Raw genomic sequence first — 21018 nt, forward strand, 5'->3', positions numbered from 1 at the left:
AACTTTTCCAGCTAGAGAGAAGTCAGTGCCTGACTTCAAGGCTTCAAAAGACAAGCTATCTTGTCACAGCTAATGCAGGTGATGACTTGAAGTGGAAGTAAGCACTCATTTCTCATTCTGAAAACCCCAGAGCCCTTAAGAATCATGCTAAATCTAAACTGCCTGTTCTGTGTACCTGGAAAAACAAAGCTGCATGGCAGCATATCTATTTACAGCCTGGTTTACCGAATATTTTAAGCCCACCATTGAGACCTACTGCTCAGAAAAAAAATCGTCCCTTTGAATATAACTGCTCATTGACAGTGCATCTGGTCACCCAAGAGCTCTGATGTAGATGTACAAGATAAATGTTGTTGTTGTTGTTGTTTTGAGATGGAGTTTTGCTCTTGTTACCCAGGCTGGAGTGCAATGGTGCAACCTTGGCTCACCGCAACCTCCGCCTCCTGGGTTCAGGCAATTCTCCTGCCTCAGCCTCCTGAGTGCTGGGATTACAGGCTTGAGCCACCACGCCCGGCGATAAATGTTGTTTTTATACCTGTTGACACTTCATCCATTCTGCAGCCCAGGGATCAAGGAGAAATTTCAACTTTCAAGTCTTACTATTTAAGAAATAACATTTTGTAAGATGATAGCTCCCACAGACAGTGATTCCTCTGATGGATTTGGGCAAAGTAAGTCAAAAACCTCCTGGAAAGGATTCACCACCCTAGATGCCATTGAGAACACTTGTGTTTCTTGGGAAGGGGACAAAATATGAACATTAATAGGAGTTTGAAAGAAGCTGATGCCAACTCTCATGGATGACTTTGAGGGGTTCAAGACTTCCGTAGAAGAAGGAACTGCAGGTGGAATGGAAATGGTGAGATAACTCTAAAAACCTAAAATGCAATTAAAAAAAAAGAAAAAAAAAAAAAAAGAAGTGGAGCCTGAAGATGGGACTGAATTGCTGCTGTCCCAGGATCAAACTTGCAGGACAAGAAGTTGCTTCTTATGACTAACAATGAAAGTGGTTTCTTGAGATGGAATCTACTCCTGGTGAAGATGCTGCAAACATTTTTGAAATAACAATAAGCAATTTAGAATATCACATAAATTTAGTTGATAAGGCAGGACAGGGTTTGAGAGTGTGACTCCATTTTGAAATAAGTTCTGCTGTGGGTAAAATGCTATCAAACAGCATGGCATGCTACAGAGAAATCTTTTCTGAAAGGCAGAGTCTATTGATACAGCAGACTTCACTGTTGTCTTATTTTAAGACATTGTCACAATCACCCTAGCCTTCAGCAACCACCACCCTGGTCAGTCAGCAACCATCAAACACTGAGACAAAACCCTCTACCAGCCAGATTATCACTCGCTGAAGGCTTAGGTGATTGTTAGCATTTTTCAGCAATAAAGTGTTTTAAAATAAAGATATGTACATTTTTTAAAAGATACAGTGCTGGGCCGGGCGCGGTGGCTCAAGCCTGTAATCCCAGCACTTTGGGAGGCCGTGGCGGGTGTATCACGAGGTCGAGAGATCGAGACCATCCTGGTCAACATGGTGAAACCCCGTCTCTACTAAAAATACAAAAAACTAGCTGGGCGTGGTGGCGCGTGCCTGTAATCCCAGCTACTCAGGAGGCTGAGGCAGGAGAATTGCCTGAACCCAGGAGGCGGAGGTTGCGGTGAGCCGAGATCATGCCATTGCACTCCAGCCTGGGTAACAAGAGCGAAAACTCCGTCTCAAAAAAAAAAAAAAAAAAAGATACAGTGCTGTTTTGCACTTAACAGACTATGGTATAAACATAACTTAATATGCATTGGGAAACCAAAAAATGTGTGTGATTTACATATTGCAATATTCCCTTTACTGCACTGCTCTAGAACCCAGCCTGCAATATCTCTGAGGCATGCCTGTATAGGAAAAGTTCTTTTTTTTTGAGATGGAGTCTCACTCTGTTGCCAGGCTGGAGTGTAACCTCCGACCTCCTGGTTCAAGTGGTTCTCCTGCCTCAACCTCCTGAGTGGGATTGCATGCACACACCAACACTCCCAGCTAATGTTTGTGGGGGTTTTTTTAGCAGAGTCAGGGTTTCACCATGTTGGCCAGGATGGTCTCAATCTCCTGACCCCATGGTCTGCCCGCCTTCGCCTTCCAAAGAGCTGAGATTACAGACGTGAGTCGTGCAGGGCCGGAAAATTCTGTCTTTATTAAATAGCATCTTTGAATTGTATTCTCTCCACTGTTCTTTTAACTACAATGGCCTCACCTAGTTTTATGTAGCAGCTTACCAGCCACTGTCCTTCTCACAGCTGTTCTTCCCTGAAGTTCATGTGGCTCTTGTGTCTCATGGCTCTGCAGATGGAGCAGTCACCATTGGGTGTCCTCTGACGTTTCGCTGTGTGAGGTGCTTGCATTTTAACCTGTCGATTGCAAGATTCTGTGCTGTATCTTTGATACGTTCTTATTTCCTGAAGTAGATTTGTGATCAGGAGTGACAGCCTCCAGAACTAAATGATAGAATCCTGTTATAATGCCCTTTTAAATCTTAGTTTTCTCATAACAGGTATTTTTGTATGACCAGAATATTTTCTTGTGGCAGGGAGTACCTGTTCCTTTTTAAGGTCTGTAAGAGAAAAGAGAAGGAAAATAAGCTCTGAAATAAGCGTTTATAAATGTATTCATGTGATTTAGAATGTAGAGGTTTAGGCAGGTGGTTCAGTGGGTGGACTAGGGAAAATACACTTACTTTCAGGGGGATGATGTTTGCAGTCCAGTTCGAAGATTGGTTGCCTGTTTTTTCCTTCCTGATTTATATATATATATTTCATTTCTGTTACACTGAGAAATCTTGGTCTTTCAGCATCTTAAAAATTGTTGCCTTTTTTTTTTCCAGTTCTTTTTAGTTTTCGTCTATCCAGAAGAATCTTGACTCTTCCGCTTCGTATTTACTTACAACCACCACTTCCTAAAGGGATTTGAGCAGTTTTGTTACTCAGCTATATGGGGAATTGAGATCAGGCAATTTTACTTAGAATTTCTTCTGCAAATATAGAACACAAGTAATTATACTATGTGCTGTTGCTGTTTTGGTAGGAAAAACAGTATTTCTAATCAATAGTTTTTACCAATCCACATCTGCTTAATGGAATCTTAGCTAACCGTAAGGGAATTATTCTAAGATAAACACAGATGTCAAATGATTGGGGGTAGAGCATGGTCTGATAATTGGAAAATACAAAGTAAAACAATGATAAAGTTCCATTATTTAACCGCCACATTGGTAGGGTTTTTGTATTGTTTTTGGTGAGGAATGTGAAAAGGACAGCTTTATACACTTCTGGTGGGAATATAAATGGGTTCAGTATTTTTGGAGGGCAGATAGGTACTATTGACATTAAAAATGAGCGTTAAGTCTTTGAGCCCAAAATCTCGCTTTTTGAATGCTAGTCTGCATATGTATACAAGAACATGTATGTAAAAAGACAGTCCCTGAATCATTGTTTGTAATTACAGTAAAGAGAAATTGTCAGAATTCTAAGTGTCCTTCCATAGGAGAATAGTAAATAAATTATTTTATGATTTTCCTCGAGAAAACTGTGACTTTATCAAAAAACAAAAAGAGGCAGTTCTCCATGTACCACCAAAGAAAGATGTCCTTGGTATGTTACAAAGGATGAAGGGTGTACGTCTGTGTTTTGTTCATAAAGAAACAAGCCTTTGTGTACCGGATTTGATAATTGGAAATTGTTTGGAACTTAATATTTTGCCCTTGTTTTAAAACAGCTTTTAGAAATTAACTGGACAGGACTGACGAATCTTCTGGATATCCCTGGATTGAAGTAAGTCTCAATGTCCGGTCCCCAAGGCTTAGCCTGTCGACGGCATCTTGTGCATTTTCTGTGTCTTGACAACGGCATGAGAATGTTAAGACCTGCGTCTGCCAGGTGAATGGGTCCCTTCTCCACAGGCTGTCATGAGAAATGAGCAGAGGGCACAGGGGCTTTGTTCTGCCCACAGAGAGCTACTTGGAGGCAGCGAGCCAGGGCGGGAGGACTCTGAGTGCCAGACTGAGCACTCGCCCATCATTGGCTTTTGTTTACCACAAGGCGTCTTCCTGCCCTTGGCATTTTAGAAAAGTAGAGACCTTTTAATATTTTGTAAACCAGTTTGCAAATGTGGTTTTTAATATCTTCTCAGAAACAATAAAGGATACTTTAAAAGCAAATGCTTTTCAGCGTCTCTCCAGCCTCCAGCTACCCCACCATTTCTGCCTTTTTTTTTTTTTTTTTTTTTTTAACCTTTATTCCATTCCTATTTGAAAGGGGTTGGGGTCAGTATGGACTTCTCTAGGATTCTTGAGTGTGAAAGGTGAGGAACTTGAAGTTTCATATCATTTCAGTGGGAGTCCCTTCATTATTCCATAGCAATCTCGTGTCTAAAACAGGAGGAAAATGTTCTGTAACAAGCATCTGAGGCCCTGGAGGGTGCGTCCCTGCTCAGAGACAAGGAGTCATTCTAGTTGCCATGGTCCTGTTACCTGAAACAGAGCATGGGGCTGTGGATGGCAGACCTGTGGGTCCCCACCAAATAGGAAGTTTCAAAATTACAGCCTCCGAGTGCTTTTGCTGGCTTACCGTTTTATTTCAAAGTTAAAATGCATCACCTGTGGGTTACAGTTGTATGTTTCTAGTGGTTATTTTCTAGTATGATTTGTTTTTCCTAAAATAGTTTAGAAAATTTCAGACTATTGTTCTTTTATTCCTGCATGTTTGTTTATGCCTCTGAATTGGGCTTTCTAAAGAGTTTTGTTACATTATTAGGGAAAAATTAGGACTTTACTTATCTGAAATACAGTCAGAATAATAGTCCTTTTTAGGTGCTGTGGTTTACTGGATGTAGAAAAATGCTGTAATCTTTGAAAGATCTGTGGAAAGCAAGCACAACTTTAAAAGATTGGTTAGAGTTCATTAAGATTCTGGTTGCAAGCAACAAACCTGACTCAGATAGTCTTACATAGGTAAATAAGTAATTTTTTTTTTTTTTTTTTTGAGATGGAATCTTGCTCTGTTGCTCATGCTAGAATGCAGTGGCTTGATCTCAGCTCACTACAAGCTCTGCCTCCCAGGATCAAGCAATTCTGCCTGCCTCAGCCTCCCAAGTAGCTGGGATTACAGGTGCCCGCCACCATGCCCAGCTAATTTTTGTATTTTTTTTTTAGGAGCAGCGGGGTTTCGCCATGTTGGCCAGGCTGCACTCCTTGACCTCAGGTGAACTACCTGCCTCGACCTCCCAAAGTACTGGGATTACAGGCATGAGCCACTGCACCAAGCCGGCAAATAATATTTTTAAAAGGCAGTTTACCAGCGCCTGCCCTGAGCCAGCCACAGCTCTTCGAGCATGGGACACAGCTGTGCTTGTTTCCTGGCTCAGCAGCTGGTAAGCTGGCATGTTTTCTGAGGGGTTTCAGGTGGAGCCTGTGTTGGGCACTGGAAGGGCTCTCCCTCCCCAGCTCCTGACCCACGCAGGGTGGGCGTGTTCCTTGTGGACTTGTTTTCAGGCAGGCTCTTGCTGTGCCTGCAGCTACAAGCCTTTAGTCTGCGGACTTAGCTGCCTTTCCCACCAGGTCATGGGCTGGCTTGTCTGTGTCTGCCACCCTTGGACAGGTTCCTGTGACTCCGATGATCAGGTTCCAATCTCATGCACACCCCTGGAGAAGGCAAAGAAATAGATTACTTGCTTGGAAAAAAATCCAGTGAAAGAGGGTATCCCCCAAAGCAAAAATTTTCACTAGAAATAGAGGAATAAACAATGTGTAGCCAAACAGAACAAACATCCACACAGTTAAGAATAGAAAAAAGTATTTGATTTTGCCTTCCTTCAGTATTATAGGAGGAGTGAAATAAGACAGCATTATTGAGCATCTACTCTGTAAATATCATCATACTAATATTGGCAACCTGAAAGGGCAAAGTCAAAGACTGTGTTCTGCCCCGGCAAGCCTACCATTTGAGGAAGTTGATCCCTGATTCATTTTATTTAAAAGGCATTCACACACACCCATGTAAATACAGACATGCACATACATACATGTCTCCATTCTAATAATTTATATGTAGGCTCTTTTTATACAGTAGTCGTTTCTGGCTATTTTATTTTTATTATTTATTTATTTATTTATTTAGAGATCTCACTGTGTTGCTAAGGCTGGCTTCAACTCCCTAGCCTCAAGGGCTCTTCCTGCCTCAGCCTCCCAAGTAGCTGGACTATGGATGTGTACCACCGCACCCAGCTTCTGTTGTCTTATATGTAGATTTTATATATGTCATACAAAAGTATACTTCTATATGTATATATAGAATTATGTCATTAAAAATACTTACCTAACATAAATACACATACATTATTCAAAAAATAGGCTGTTGTATAAAAAGGAGATGTAAAAATATTTATAAGTTTATATGTGTAGGTATATATAATTTATACATAATTATACAGATTTTATGTAATACAACTATGTTTACATAAATGTTATGTACTGAAATTTAATAGATATGTATGTAAAATTGGAGCTACTAGTTCTCAGTCTTTCTATCAAATAAATCACAGCTGTAACAACCCTTAGGTTATAAAAGTGAATATTAAATAACTATGAGGCCAGGTGCGGTGGCTCACGCCTGTAGTCTCAGCACTTAGGAAAGCCGAGACGGGTGGATAACCTGAGGTCAGGAGTTCAAGACCAGCCTGGCCAATGTGGTGAAATCCCATCTTTTTACTGAAAATACAAAAATTAGCCAGGCTTGGGCACACGCCTGTAATCCAGCTATTTGAGAGGCTGAGACAGGAGAATTGCTTAGAACCTGGGAGGTGGAAGTTGCAGTAAACCGAGATCACACCATTGCCTTGCAGCCGGGGCAACAGAGTTAGACTCCATCTCAAAAAAAATAATAATGACAAGTAACTATGAACTTAACATAATGAAATCTTGTTCCAACCTTTATAAAATGTGCATCCACATGCTATATTAATTGATTACAAAAAGAAACCCCAGACAATACTAAGAATAATGTCTGAATTCCTTCACTACACCATAACTATTAAATATCCCTGTCATGTTTTGATAAGTGGCCCTAAGCCGAGTGTTGAAGGTGTAAGAAGGGCAGAGATTATGGTGGAAACAAAATATGGGTGATGAGTAGTCGTGGTTCCGAAGGACATACAGGGAACTAGTGATTCCCAAGAAAGTAATCACTGCAGGTGACTCTTCTGTGGAGGCCTAGGGGAGCAGCATCACACCCGACAGTTTGCGGACTTGCAGGTGTACTGGATTGAGAAGGTGCAGAGAGGGGAGCCCCGCCAGGGAGGTCTGTCAGAGCAGCTGTGGCCTCTGAGGCCAGGAGTCTGTGCAGGAGGAAGGTGGATGGGCCCTGCCCTGAGTGGTGAACACACAGCCGGTGTCTGTTGGCTGAAGCCCTCCGAATCTCGGAGAGTATTAACCGTCTGAGTAACTGACATGTTCATAAGTAGTTTTATATATGGTTTTTCTTTTTGGGGGTTTTAAAAGTTTTTTTCCCATATTAAACTGAAAAGTCCTTGAAGTGCTGGGTCATCACATGTGGACACTTTCTTGCAGTGGGTGCTCAGACATTGTTTGTTGACTGTTGATGATTACCACTGTCTCGGTGGGTATTTTTGTGTGTAATTACTTACGTATGTTAATAATTTTAGCATCTAAAACATTACTGGAGAGAAGTAAAGCACTTTTGCAACTTCACAGTTCAGGTAAAGGTGTTATACAGCAATGAAACTTAACGTTTATAAATGTTTTTAAAAGTGCTATCATATACACATTATTTAATTCTCACATTTACCCTAAAGAATAGGATATATGTATATATGCTTGCTTAAATAGAGATGGGAGGGGTCTCGCTATGTTGCCCAGGCTAGTCTCCCACTCCTGGGCTCAAGCGATCTTCCCACCTTAGCCTCCCCAAAATGTTTGGATTACAGGTGTGAGGCAGCATGGCCGGCCAAAAAAGATCTATTAAAAGTATATCTTGACCAGGGGTGGTGACTCATGCCTGTAATCCTGGCACTTTGGGAGACCAAGGCAGGTGGATGACCTGAGGTCACCTGAGACCAGCCTGACCAACATGGTGAACCCCATCTCTACTTAAAATACTAAATTAGCTGGGCATGGTGGTGGGCACCTGTAATCCCAGCCACTTGAGAGGCTGAGGCAGGAGAATTGCTTAAACCCCAGTGCAGGTTGTAGTGAGCCGAGATTGTGCTGTTATACTCTAGCCTGGATAACAGAGCAGGATTCCGTCTCAAAAAAGAAAAAGTACGTTTTTTCCTTTAGCCTACTCAATTTTATTCACCTTACTGATTTTGCTGTGCAGTGATGTATAGTATCAAAATTATTAATGTGTTCAGTACTCAAAAGTGTTGGATAATGGGTAAAAAGAAAGCAAACTAAGTTCTCTTCAGTGGGGGCTAGTGTACAACAGCAGAGAAATGGAATATGTGCATATGAACATGGATGGGGCCCGTGAATGTTATATTATTCTCTGTACTTCTATGTATGTTTGAAATATTTTGTTAAATTAATGAGTCATATTTTAGTAATTATGTATAAATTCTATGATGAAGTAGGAATATATGAAATTTTGTTTAGGAAATTTGATTACTTGTGCAATAACTAGAATTTTACCTTATGTTCTCCGAATAAATTCTCTATCAATAGTCATCACAGTAGTATTACAGCTAAAGTGTTGAAATGCTTTTTTTAAATACTGCACAGGAGAAATTAGATAACTCCTACTCTGTAAATAAATGGGACATTATATCATATCTGTGGTAAGTGTTGTCAAAGGTGAGGGAAGTGTTCACGTGTCTGACAGTCCATTTGTTCTTTTTGTCTCCCAACCAACAGTGGTTTATCAGATACTATCATTTCGGATATAATATCAAATTATCTGGTGCTTCCCAATCGAATCACCGTTCCTCTTGTCAGTGAAGTTCAGATAGCTCAGTTGCGGTTTCCTGTACCAAAGGTAAGCGTGTCCTGGCATCCGTTCACATTTAAAAACATCTTGGAGGCTGGTCCGGGGGCAGTGGTGTTTACAACTAAGTGATCACAACCAGTTATAGATTGCTCTGTTCCTTCTCCACTCCCACTGCTTCACTTGACTGGCCTTTAAAAAAGAAAAAAAAAAAAATCTTGGAGGCCTGCATGCCTGTGGGTGTGGCGTTGGATGTTGTGACTCTTTTGTCTCCCCAGCAGCCAGCTTGCACCTGGGTCTTGATGCATTGCCTGCTTGTCCGTCACTCTCCTTAAGATACTTGACTGATTTACGCAGACCCTAAAGCTTGTCATGGAGACAACAGGACGATTCTGTCTCCATAGCTGTGTTCTTCAAAGCGCCGATAGGGATTTAAATCTGCAGAGGTACACAGCACAGACATCTTAGTTACCTCAGAAGGCAAACACAGCATTTGTTTTTATTAGAATGGACAGCCCTCAGCAACAAGCCCCAGTTTTCCTGGCAGTCATGATGAGGCTTCATGTAATAATTTGTATATTTTCTCTCAGAGTTAGAATTCCATTGTCTCTGAAGCCATTTAATGAGTAACCTGGTAGAAGAAGCAATTATATAACAGCTGACCTGGATAAAATGGAAAGAACAAACCTAGATTTTTGTCACAGCTCTCAAGTTTAGCTGTAGCTTTGTTTTTGTGGGCACATTGTTTGGCATTCTTTGTTTTTGTGGCCACAGTTTCGTCATCTGTAAAATGGGACAGTACCCAGCACACAGCACTGAGTTGCAGATATTGAAGTCACCTTCATTTGAGCAAACTAAATAACTGCAAAGTAGTAGTCAAGAACGTGAAATTCCTCCTGATTGTGGAAGGGGTGGGTGGAGTGAAGGATCTCTCACAGGCTAAGTAAGAAGAGCTTGTCAGCAGCTCAGATGGTGGATTCCATGTCTGTTTTGTCTGTGTGGACTTGACTCCAGAAGCCAGGTGAGCAATTGTGCTATGGTGGTGTCTGTAGTAAGCAGTGCACACCACACTATTGATTTTTACTAAAACGGGATGTGGTAAGTTGGTCCCGTTTCTGTGGGTATATTGTTTTTGTTTTTGTTTTCTGAAGTAGAAGTAGGTCACCTTCTCCTGATGCCTTTTTACTTTTTCTGGTTTAATTAGATCTAAGTAATGGTACGAAAATTAACAAACATGCATAGGCATCCTTACATTTTTTAAGAGTAACAATATGCCAGTTAATTTGGTGCTTAAACTGGTTATATCGTTGGCATTCAACAGATTTAATGTGACACTGTACATTAGAAAAGAATGTCTTTTTCCCTAACTTCTGACGCTCACCTCTGGAAATGAAGGAGTCCCTTTACATGTGGACATTCTTGTGCTCCTCTTAGGCTCTGAGTGCAGGTGAGCACCTGAGCATGCCTGGATCTGGCTGCCTTTAGCTACATGGGCTTAGCAGCCAGTGCCATCAAGAGATGCGGCCAGATTATCTCAGCTTCAGACATACGAAAATATCAGCAAGAGCTGCTTCGAGTTTTTGAAGTGTGTTCATCTGTGGAGGGACATGTATTCCTGTGCTGATTGAGTCAGGAATATCACTGCGTAATTTTAAAGAAGGATGTGTGGGGGCAGAATGCTTCCTACCAAAAAAGGTGACTTGAGTATCTTTGTTTGCTTTGGAAGAAATAAGAGTGAATTTTTTTTTTTCTTTTATCAATAAAACAGTATTTTAGGGAAAGGACTATGTTTGTTTGTTTTGAGACAGGATCTCACTATCACCCAGGCTGGAGTGCAGTGTTGGGATCTCAGCTCACTGAAAGCTCTGCTTCCTGGGTTCAAGTGATTCTCTCACTCCAGCCTCCCGAGCAGCTGGGACTGTAGGCATGCGCCACCATACCTGGCTGATTTTTTGTACTTTTGGTAGAGATGGCGTTCGTCATGTTGGCCAGCCTGGTCTTAAACTCCTGGCCTCAAGTGATCTGCCCACCTCTGCCTCCCAAAGTGCTGGGATCACAGGTGTGAGCCATTGTGCCTAGCCAGGACTGTTTTTAGAGTTTATGAATAATACATATTTCAAAGTTTTAGTTTTTTCCTCTCTAAAATAAGTGTAATCACAGTATTTCATAGGATTATTCTAAAAATGGAACGGCATAATTACTGCATGTCTAGTGCTTAGTAACAGGTCTGATGGAACCTCTCATGTTATTACTCACTGTAGCACCAGGCTCTAGTAGAGCTTGGTAGCCTGTGTTACCAGCCCCCGTGAGATAAGCACGGTGCTGTGCTGGGTCCTCTGCACTCTGTGTCGCTCTGCCAGAAGCACTCTCCAGGGCTGCATAGGCTGCCCGTCCTCGTGTCTCTGTGGAGGGGCCATCCCTCCAGAAGCCCATCTCTTCTTGCCTGAGCCAGCCCCACCCGGGCATTCCTGCCTTGCCCTGCTCTTGTTTTTCTTAGCATCTGCTGCCTCCTGTACACGTTTACTGCTTTTTGCCGCTGCTGGGATGTACTCAGCTGCAGAAGAGAGCCTTTATTCCCTCTGCACCCCCCGTTCTCAAGACAGGGTCAGGCATGTAGCTATCTTCCACTCCAGTTAAATGAGCCAGCCAAGGGTCTAAACTTTAGTTTGTTCTTCTTTTCAGGGTGTTCTAAGGATACATTTTATTGAAGCTCAGGATCTTCAGGGGAAAGACACTTACCTTAAGGGACTTGTCAAGGGAAAGTCGGACCCCTATGGAATCATTAGAGTTGGCAACCAAATCTTCCAAAGCAAAGTCATCAAAGAGAACCTCAGTCCAAAGTGGAATGAAGTATATGAGGTGGGCCATGTGTCAGCTGTGTCACTGGGGTGGTGGGTTGAGCCCTGAGCGTGGTGGCCGAGCCCTCCTTCCAGCACAGTCATGTGGGAGTGTGACTGATTTTGACCATCATTTAAATGTTCTTTGTTTCATTTCCCATCTTTTAAAAAGTATTGTACCTTCTCTCCCTACTTTACAACATTCTTGTCATGCCAACAAGTAATAAACCTTAACTGCATAATGCTATTACGCTAAATGATCAGCAAAATATTTTTCGTAATGTGAGTTGTTTGTCTTTCTAAGTTTAAAATGTTACGTGAGGTTATTAATGCAGTAAATGCAAAAATGAGGTTAGTTATATACCTCCTTGAAAGCCTTTTGTTAAATTAATCAGGACATCTTTTGCAGACACAGTTGCTGATAATAAATAGAAATTAAAATTAAAAAGTCAGTTCATCTTCACATGTCAAAGAATAGAGATCCACATGGTTTTTAATAACCACTCCACTGAAAAGACACCTTCATCTGTTTACCCAGAGAGGCCTAGGCTATTCAGGTCAGCATTACAAACAGTGCTATACAAGTATGTGAGTGTCTCTTTCTTTACTCACCCAAGTTTTCCCCAGATAAAGCTCTTTAAAGTGCAATTGCTGGATGAAGAGGTGTGTATTTTTAAGGGCTGAACTGTCTTTCTAGAACTGCCCTACAGTGCAGCCATAGTAGTGTGATTTGTACTCTACCAGTTTCCTCTCCCCTACTCCTCTGTCAGTCTGGTCTCTTGCCAGTTTCTTACTCTGCGTGGTACTAAGCAGGTAACTTGCGGTTATTCCAAGGACTAGAGAGATGTGTCCCAGAGCTTTGGTCTGGCTCATGCCTTGCACCAAGCTTGGGGGTGACGTCCTATGACTTTGTTTTGGAGTGATTGAACTTGACCCATTGGGACCCAACCCAGGATCCCTAGAAGCAAACACAGTAGACTGTTACTGTGTGGCAGGTGTTTCATTGACCTCCTGTCACCAAGAGGTATGTGTGATTCAACAATAAAAAAATAAATGGGCTGGGCGCGGTGGCTCAAGCCTGTAATCCCAGCACTTTGGGAGGCCGAGGTGGGTGGATCACGAGGTCAAGAGATCGAGACCATCCTGGTCAACATGGTGAAACCCTGTCTCTACTAAAAATACAAAAAAATTAGCTGAGCATGGTGGCACGTGCCTGTAATCCCAGCTACTCAGGAGGCTGAGGAAGGGGAATTGCCTGAACCCAGGAGGCGGAGGTTGCGGTGAGCCGAGATCGCGCCATTGCACTCCAGCCTGGGTAACAAGAGCGAAACTCCATCTCAAAAAAAAAAAAAAAAAAGTGCTTTAAAAAAGGATTTACCGGCCAGGCACGATGGCTCATGCCTGTAATCCCAGCACTTTGGGAGGCCAAGGTGGGTGCATCACTTAAGTTCAGGAGTTTGAGGCCAGCCTGGCCAATATGGTGAGACCCCATCTCTACTAAAAATACCAAAATTAGCTGGGCATGGTGGTGCACAACTGTTATCCCAGCTACTTGGGAGGCCAAGGCAATAGAATCGCTTGAACGCGGGAGGCAGAGGTTGCAGTGAGCTGAGATTGCACCACTGCACTCTAGCCTGGGTGGCAGAGTGAGACTCTATCTCTAAATAAATAAATAGGATTTACCACCAGAGAAAAGTACATGGTCATATTTACTACAGTCGTCATACTCAGTGTGTGACTGTGTTAGTAAAAATGCAATTAACTACTAACCATTAATGTTTTAGGCTTTAGTGTATGAACATCCTGGACAAGAATTAGAGATTGAGCTCTTTGATGAAGACCCAGACAAGGATGACTTTTTAGGAAGGTAAACAAAACCCTTGGTGGTTATTGGAGGAGGGCCTAGGGTTGGTCTTGTTTTGTTTTGTTTTAATAATAAAAAATATGTTTTAAAGTATTTTTATATACTTTTATGTGTTAAATGGTTCTCAGATATAACAATTGTTTCACTTTAGATTTCTTAAAACATTTTTATTCCTATGTTTCACATTTAAGAGAAGAGAATCTTCTAGATCTGTGCTGACCATTACTGCAGCCACTAGCCTTAAAGTTAAGTTAAAAACTCTTCCTGAGTGGCACTCTCTTTGTTTACAAGGTTTAATAGCTACATGCAGAACCTGCCCCTGTACTGAGTTCTAGTGGACACTTCTATTCCAGGTTGCAGCAATGGGTTTTTTAAGTTTTTTGAGTTGCTGGATTAATTTTTGTCAGGATATAGTAATTTACATTGGGAAAATAAATGTTCATTTGTTCACTTCAATTGAACAACTAGTATAGCTTTAAAAATAAGCTTTTAAAAAGGTTATTGTATGACCACTATTTGTTAATGATGTCAGTTATTTCTAATATATTTAACCTAATTAAGTTATTGTTTGATTGAATTTATTGTGGCAGAAAAGATGTAGAGATTGAATACGTTGGAGAGGTTCATACCTCATCAAGAATGGCCTTGCATGTTGTGTCCTGACTTCAGAGTTTTGTAGATTTCCTAGGACAACTAGGAACAGTTGAGAGATTTTAAGCCAGACAGTGATAGATCAGCCGTGCAGTCCAGAAAAATCAGTGCGTGGATTGGGTTGTCGGGGCCTGAGCTTAGAGACTGGCAGACCAAATAGGAGAACGTGTCCTAGACCAGGACCAGGAGAAGGTGGTGTAGAAATACACTGTTGGGCGGAAGAGGCTATAAGAAAAAGGGAGTATAATCATCCCATCTAGCCGTATCTGGTGTCTGGGGATGGTGCCAGTCTTAGAAGCAGAGGAGGTTTAGGGAACTGGAATGGGCGTCTTTTCAGACTTGCAAAGTGAGAGCTTCCATTAGGCTTGAGGCAGCATGGGTCTAGAGCCTGGGAGCAAGGACCAGAGAAGGTGAGATTAGCGTTCACTCTGTGAGTGATGGAGTCCACAGCAACGTGCAACCCTACCAAGAGGACGTATAAAGTAAGAGGGTCGAGATGCTTTTAAACATTTTATGATGCATATAACACTATAGGGAAAATGAGTTGTTTTTGTTTTTTACAGCTCTAACTTCACCTGGGCCAAACGCAGTATTCTGAGCTCACAGAAACTCCACCTCACTCTCCTTTACTCTCCTGACACTGGGGGTGAGCTGGAGGAAACTCGTGCAAGAATAGTCTGTTCCTTGATAAATTACTAGCGTTTTGTTGCATTTTTGGAGTGCTTGCGCATAGACAAATAAATGCTTAAGGTTGTTTCCGGAAGAAATGTGTTTCTATGTTCTAAAGTTGTTGTATTATTATTTTTATAGTCTTATGATTGATCTTATTGAAGTTGAAAAGGAGCGCCTTTTAGATGAAGTAAGTTTCCCTGGAGTGTCGGTCTATTTACAGCTGTTGACTAAGTCCCTGCCCTGTGCTGGAGAAGCCGCGAGCCACCACTTCAGCGTCACACAGTGTAGGAATGCCAATTAATATGACATGAGCAGCATTTTCTTCACAAACACTCAGAATTTAGACCTTTTAGAAATAGCAAATGAAAAGAAACAAATTCAAGAGTCCAATCAGGTGTGTGTTGAGTACCTACCATATGCTCGGAATTCTTAGTAATATGAAGCATAAACTGACTTTATTGCAGACAAACATGTAATCCTCTGCAGGAGTTAGGGCAGGACTGTGTGAGACACCCCCTAGCAGTGGAGATTTTCAGATGGTTGGAGGGAATCATGGATAAGCTACAGTGTGGTCAGTGAGGCGTCTCATGGGAGAGATGCCTGTAGAGATGGTGGAAATCCATGGCAAGGAGACTCAACTTCCACCTTTTGTTGCTATGAGAATAGAAAGTATCAAAAAGGAAATGTTTATGGTGGCCTCTAAAAGATGGAAAGATTTAGATAAATGAAGCAAAATTAAACAGAAGCATTGAATTCTGCTGCTTTCATGATCACACGTTTCCCTCCCTTGAGTGTTCAGCATTCATTGGCCATGATATCTCCTTGTCTTGGGAGTGCCAGGCACTGAGTGGATAGTCCTGCTCATGACTTCTATCACTTAGCATTTCAGGAGCATCGTTGATTAATTATTTCGTGGCTTTTCAGCTGATACAACTGTATACTATTTTATTAATTAATAGATAGTGATATATAGTGATGAATTCGAACAAACAGATTATTTGATACTGAAATTCAGTGTTTGGAATCATTATTGTGTTATCTCTTGCCCTGTACGTTCCATTAAAGGCCATTTGGTGGGGCATGCTTGCCCACATCTGTGGTTCTAGCTGCTGGGGAGGTTGAGGCAGGAGGATCAGTTGAGCCCAGCCTGGGCAACATAGCAAGACCTCCATCTCAAAAAAAAGAAGTCCATTCATAGAAGACTTTTCTGTCTCTAGGTATTGCTAGAAAACATTTGAGTTCTTATGTGTAAAGTAGAGATAATACTACTACTTGACTTAGGGTTCCTGTGGGGTCGAGGGCTTGGTGTATGTAAAGCACTTAGAATGGTCTGCTCACCCCTGCCTCTGCCATTGTCTCCAAACGTGAGGTCACAGGCATCCACAGAGCGTGGAGCTGGATATGATGAGGCTCAGTCTTCATGTCACTGAGAACTGTTGATGCCTCACAGTTAGTGAACAGCATGTAGCATTTGTAGAGACTGGGTTGAATTTGGATTTTTGATTCAGAAGAACTTTGCTGAACTTAAGCATTTTCTCTTCAGTGGTTCACTCTGGACGAGGTTCCCAAGGGGAAGCTGCACTTGAGACTGGAGTGGCTCACGCTAATACCAAATGCATCGAACCTCGATAAGGTGCTGTGAAGGGTTTTCTCTTGAAAACTGCTCAACCAACTATGCGTCATTAACGGATATTGGTCTCTTTAAGTTGTGTTACTACTTTATTTTTTTAACAATTATAACAGTAATTTTCATTATTGTGTAATAATTCACTACAGTAGCATCAGGGATAAATTAAAGATAATGGAATTTTTCTTAAGATAATGGAATTTTTTAAATGAAATTTTATAGGTCATTCACACCTGTTTTATGAGATCTTCAGTTCTGTGCTTGTTGTATTACAGGGATTAGAGCCAGAAATCACCTGAGTGCTTAATTCAGTTGATCTATATGGAATGATAGTCTTGTTATTTAAAAGTTAGTTATTGTTTTAGTTCTATCTCTATTGCATGGATTGGATGGTTTCTCACATTTCTTATTTTTAATGTAATCAATATTCTAGAATCAGGAATCATCTCCAATCCTATGGAAACATGGCTGCTAAGGCTTTTTTCCTTTCCCTTTAGGTGCTAACTGACATCAAAGCTGACAAAGACCAAGCCAGCGATGGTCTTTCTTCTGCATTGCTGATCTTGTACTTGGATTCAGCAAGGAACCTTCCAGTAGGTAACACAGTGGTAACACATTGGGGTGCTTCCTTCCTAGCAGCTGCTCTGGCTCATAACCACTGCTTTTTGCAGCACTCTGCGTCACCTGTTCTCGTCTTGTGTTTTCGCTTCACATCCTTTCACGTCCTAGGGCAAGAGAGTGGCAGCGAAGAGGAGAGTGTTAGTGTTTGCTCTGGGAGTGCATGTATTTACATTTACATGTTTAGTTGGATTTATCCAGTACATAGGAAAAGAAGATGACTAGTGGTTAGGAGAAGATGACCCTCTAGAAAATCACTAAGTATTAAAACTTAGTTGCCTTAGGATGGAAATTGTCTCTATTTGAAATGAGAATAAAATGAAGCAGCTCTGATTACAAAATCCAGACTCATCCTGGCTGTCACAGGGCTGTGTGTGAGCTGCTGGGCCCTGGTGATCCCCAGGACATCAGGTGGCAGAATGGTGCTGCTGCACGAGCGTGCGGCCTCTGGGTGCCTGGGATGTTTCTAAGAACAAAAGGAAACCTTGTTTTGGAATGATCTGCCAAGTACAAGACACTCTGCCTAAAAGCATATACTTTTGCTTGTATCAGAATTGTTTCATTCTTAGAGAAAAACTGGAAAATGCTGTTTTATAGGTAATGACTGTAACCACAGAGAAGGAAGATCTCAGGGCTAATTCAGTCTTGGGAGGCGTAGTGTGACCTCCCGCCACCCTGCCTTAAACCCCACTGCTGAGGGCAGTGGTGTCGGCCTTCGTCGTGTCTTCTTGTTGGACGGTTCTTTGGAGTGCCCATGCACTTGCTGACGAGACACTCAGTCTTTTATTTCATCACGTCCACGGCTGCTTTTGTTGGAGGAGAGACTGCTGCCGCCGATGCAGAAGTTTCTTTCCTCCCAAAGTTGTCGGCTGCATAATTCTTCCTCCACAGTAAATACTCACCCACCCAAGGGCATTTGTAAACAAATCATCTTCCTGCGTTTTTCCTCCCTTTGTCAGTGTTTACCAGGGAAATAGGAAGGAAGGCAAAGAAGCGTTGAACTCGCTTCTCAACACACATTATGGACCTAAGTTACAGCCTTTCACCCCCACGCAGTCTCGCCTTGCCACGGTCAGACTGCGCTCCGCAGTTCACCAGATGCACACCCTTAGCTTCCTCCAGCACCTTCCACGTTCTGAAAACTGCATTTTCTTGAGCTTTGCCCAGAAACGAAGTAAATATTTGTGCATCCGTTCCTTTTATTTAAGGTTACCTACAATTAAGATATGATTGATCACTTATATTTAATACTGGGAGGATGTGATTGTACTTTTTGTTGTATGTAATTATATATATTTGTACTGTTTATTTCAATGAAGCTTTCTTGACTGATTTTGACTTCTTAAATTCTTACATTTCTCTTAAAGTATTTACCTTAGCCTTCGACCAGTCTTTCAGTCTAAAGTCTATGACTTTGTTACAATTTCAATTTGGAAAAAGTTATTTCATTAAGTATTTAATCTTTCCATAGAATTTCTATACAGTAGAATGTTTCACTTTTAGCCACAGTAATGTTTGTTATAAAGTCTTCCATAATGCCTGATGGAAGTGAATTTGCTTTCTATTTTAGGGTAGAGAGAATAGTATCAGTGAATTAGATACAAAGGATTAGGCCTCTTTAGAACTGTGTGTTTTGCCACATTAAATTGAAGTTTGAATAATGTCACATAAGAAAAAAAAAAACCCAAAGAGAATGTGTTGATCTTCTGTTAAAAGGGCACTTTGTGCATGGAATGTTCTGTGGCCATCAGAGGCAAAGCATCTTTGCAGAGCGTGCCGGGCACTGGATTAAGGGGCGTCCCCGCGAGCTGCGGGATTCTTTGGCTCTGCCTCTGCACTGTTTGTGGTGTTCCTGGTGCTCTCATTGACCACAATCCACCATTCTCTGCTTTCTCCCCCGGCTCCACTGCCCTAAGAGCATCTACGAGGGAAGCTTTGGGTGTGGCTACTTAAAAGAGAGGCGAGCATCGGGACTAGTGTTTTGTGAAAATACCACCTCAGTCTATAGAGCACTATTTGTGAGTCCTCTGGGGTTCTTTCTTCCTTTGTCTGTTTGGAGACTGCCAGAATGTGGACTGGAACTTCTAACGCAGTTGGCTGGCGGTGGACTGATGTCGCATGCTTTTATTTCCTTGCATGATTTTAATTATTGTGTGTTCATTTTGTGCTTGTTTTGTGAAACGTAACACTGTTGTAACATTGGTGAGAACATCTGACAATGAGATGAACAGCCCTGGTGAGTGGAGAAACAGCCTTCCGTTCCTAAACTGCTACCGGCTCATTAAAAAAAAGCTCTTCTGAGGAAGAAAGGAAGCCATAATGATTAAAGTTCATTTTCTTGTGGTTCATGTCAATGTGAGATGTAGATTTTTTGGTAAACGTTCTCAAAACTGTTTAAAAAACTGCTATTCCTTCCCTTTTCCCCCCACTCCTTTTTTTTTTTTTTTTAATTTGAGATGGAGAATTTGCTCTTCTTGCCCAGGCTGGAGTGCAATGGTGTGGTCTATGCCAACTGCAACCTCCGCCTCGGGGGGTTCAAGCAATTCTCCTGGCACAGCCTCCCAAGTAGCTGGGATTATAGGCACCTGCCACCATTCCCGGCTAATTTTTGTATTTTTGGTAGAAACAGAGTTTCACCATGTTGGCCAGGCTGATCTCAAACTCCTGACCTCATGCAATCCTCCTGCCTCAGCCTCCCAAAGTGCCGAGATTACAGTTGTGAGCCACCACACCTGGCCTTCTATCCCCTCCTGACCAAACACGGAAGAGTCAGAACCAGGGTTTTCTTTGAAAACCCTGCTGTGTAATCAACTCTCAGTCACTTGGGGGATGGTCATGAGAAGACAGAAATATGCCCATTTTTTAATAAAAATTTGCCTTCTCTCACAGGGTTTACCTGGAACTTCTAAGGGAGAAGAAAACTATTTAAGTTTGTGATTCGCTTTCTTTTAAAACACATAAAGAACGTCCTGGAGTGGATAATCGAGCATATCTTTGTTCCCGTCTCATTAGATGTTGCCTGTGTCTGTATGTCTGGCACCTGGACTCCTGTGCTGTTGTTGGTGACTTTGCTTCAATAGAGAGCCATTTTCACTTGCTTTAGGGTCACACGGGCCAGCAGCGTCTTAGTCATTAGCCTAGAAAGTCACTTTGCATACTTCATCCAGTAGTCAGTGAGATTCCTTTGGCCCAGTTGTCCCTTATTAGAGTAGTGATAGTGCTTTGCATTTTTGTAGAGTTTTCATTTCTGTTTCCAAAAGATTTCCCTATGCATTCTCAGTTTATTCTTATTTTGTTAAAGTAGCAGGAGGGGAGGGGGCAAAACTTGAAGAGCAAATATTTTGCCCTGTCTTACAGATGAGGAAAATTAAGACCCTGAAGGGCTAGATGAGCTGTTCAGAGTCACACCAGTAATAAGTGGTAACCATGGTCTCTCTGACTGTCTACTCATACATGTCTAAGGCCTTTTAAAAAGTCAGAATGAGGTCAGTGGTGCATAATGGCAGCACATTCTGTTACTTTTGAGAAAATAATTTTCTGCTTCTGGTAATTGTTAGCAGAACATTTCATCGTAGACTGGTATAAATGTGACAACATCGCTCCACTGTGTAAATTGTTAGTTTATCTCCAATAGCTTTTCCAAGTTGCTTTTTCCCATTCTACAGCTGCCTTTTGCAGAAAGGAAATATCTCTGAACTCAGATCAGGAGGGTGACCAAAATCAGCTTTCCTGCGGCATTATCAAAGAAACCTGATGTGCTT

At 41.8% G+C, this 21018-nt stretch overlaps 1 protein-coding gene across 4 annotated transcripts in view; it reads left to right on the plus strand.

Annotated features, from left to right (window-relative positions):
• ESYT2 (extended synaptotagmin 2) overlaps window positions 1-21018 on the plus strand; it is a 106093-nt gene that overhangs the window by 58798 nt on the left and 26277 nt on the right. For all 4 annotated transcript variants that reach the window (XM_039472752.2, XM_039472753.2, XM_074378837.1 and 1 more), the window contains exons 7-13: window positions 3770-3825; window positions 8919-9039; window positions 11671-11847; window positions 13610-13692; window positions 15151-15199; window positions 16556-16645; window positions 17137-17232. In XM_039472752.2, the coding sequence (XP_039328686.2) occupies window positions 3770-3825; window positions 8919-9039; window positions 11671-11847; window positions 13610-13692; window positions 15151-15199; window positions 16556-16645; window positions 17137-17232 (672 nt within the window). The remainder of the gene's footprint in view (window positions 1-3769; window positions 3826-8918; window positions 9040-11670; window positions 11848-13609; window positions 13693-15150; window positions 15200-16555; window positions 16646-17136; window positions 17233-21018) is intronic.

The sequence above is a fragment of the Saimiri boliviensis genome, chromosome 10, assembly GCF_048565385.1.
Source record: "Saimiri boliviensis isolate mSaiBol1 chromosome 10, mSaiBol1.pri, whole genome shotgun sequence".
NCBI lineage: Eukaryota > Metazoa > Chordata > Mammalia > Primates > Cebidae > Saimiri > Saimiri boliviensis.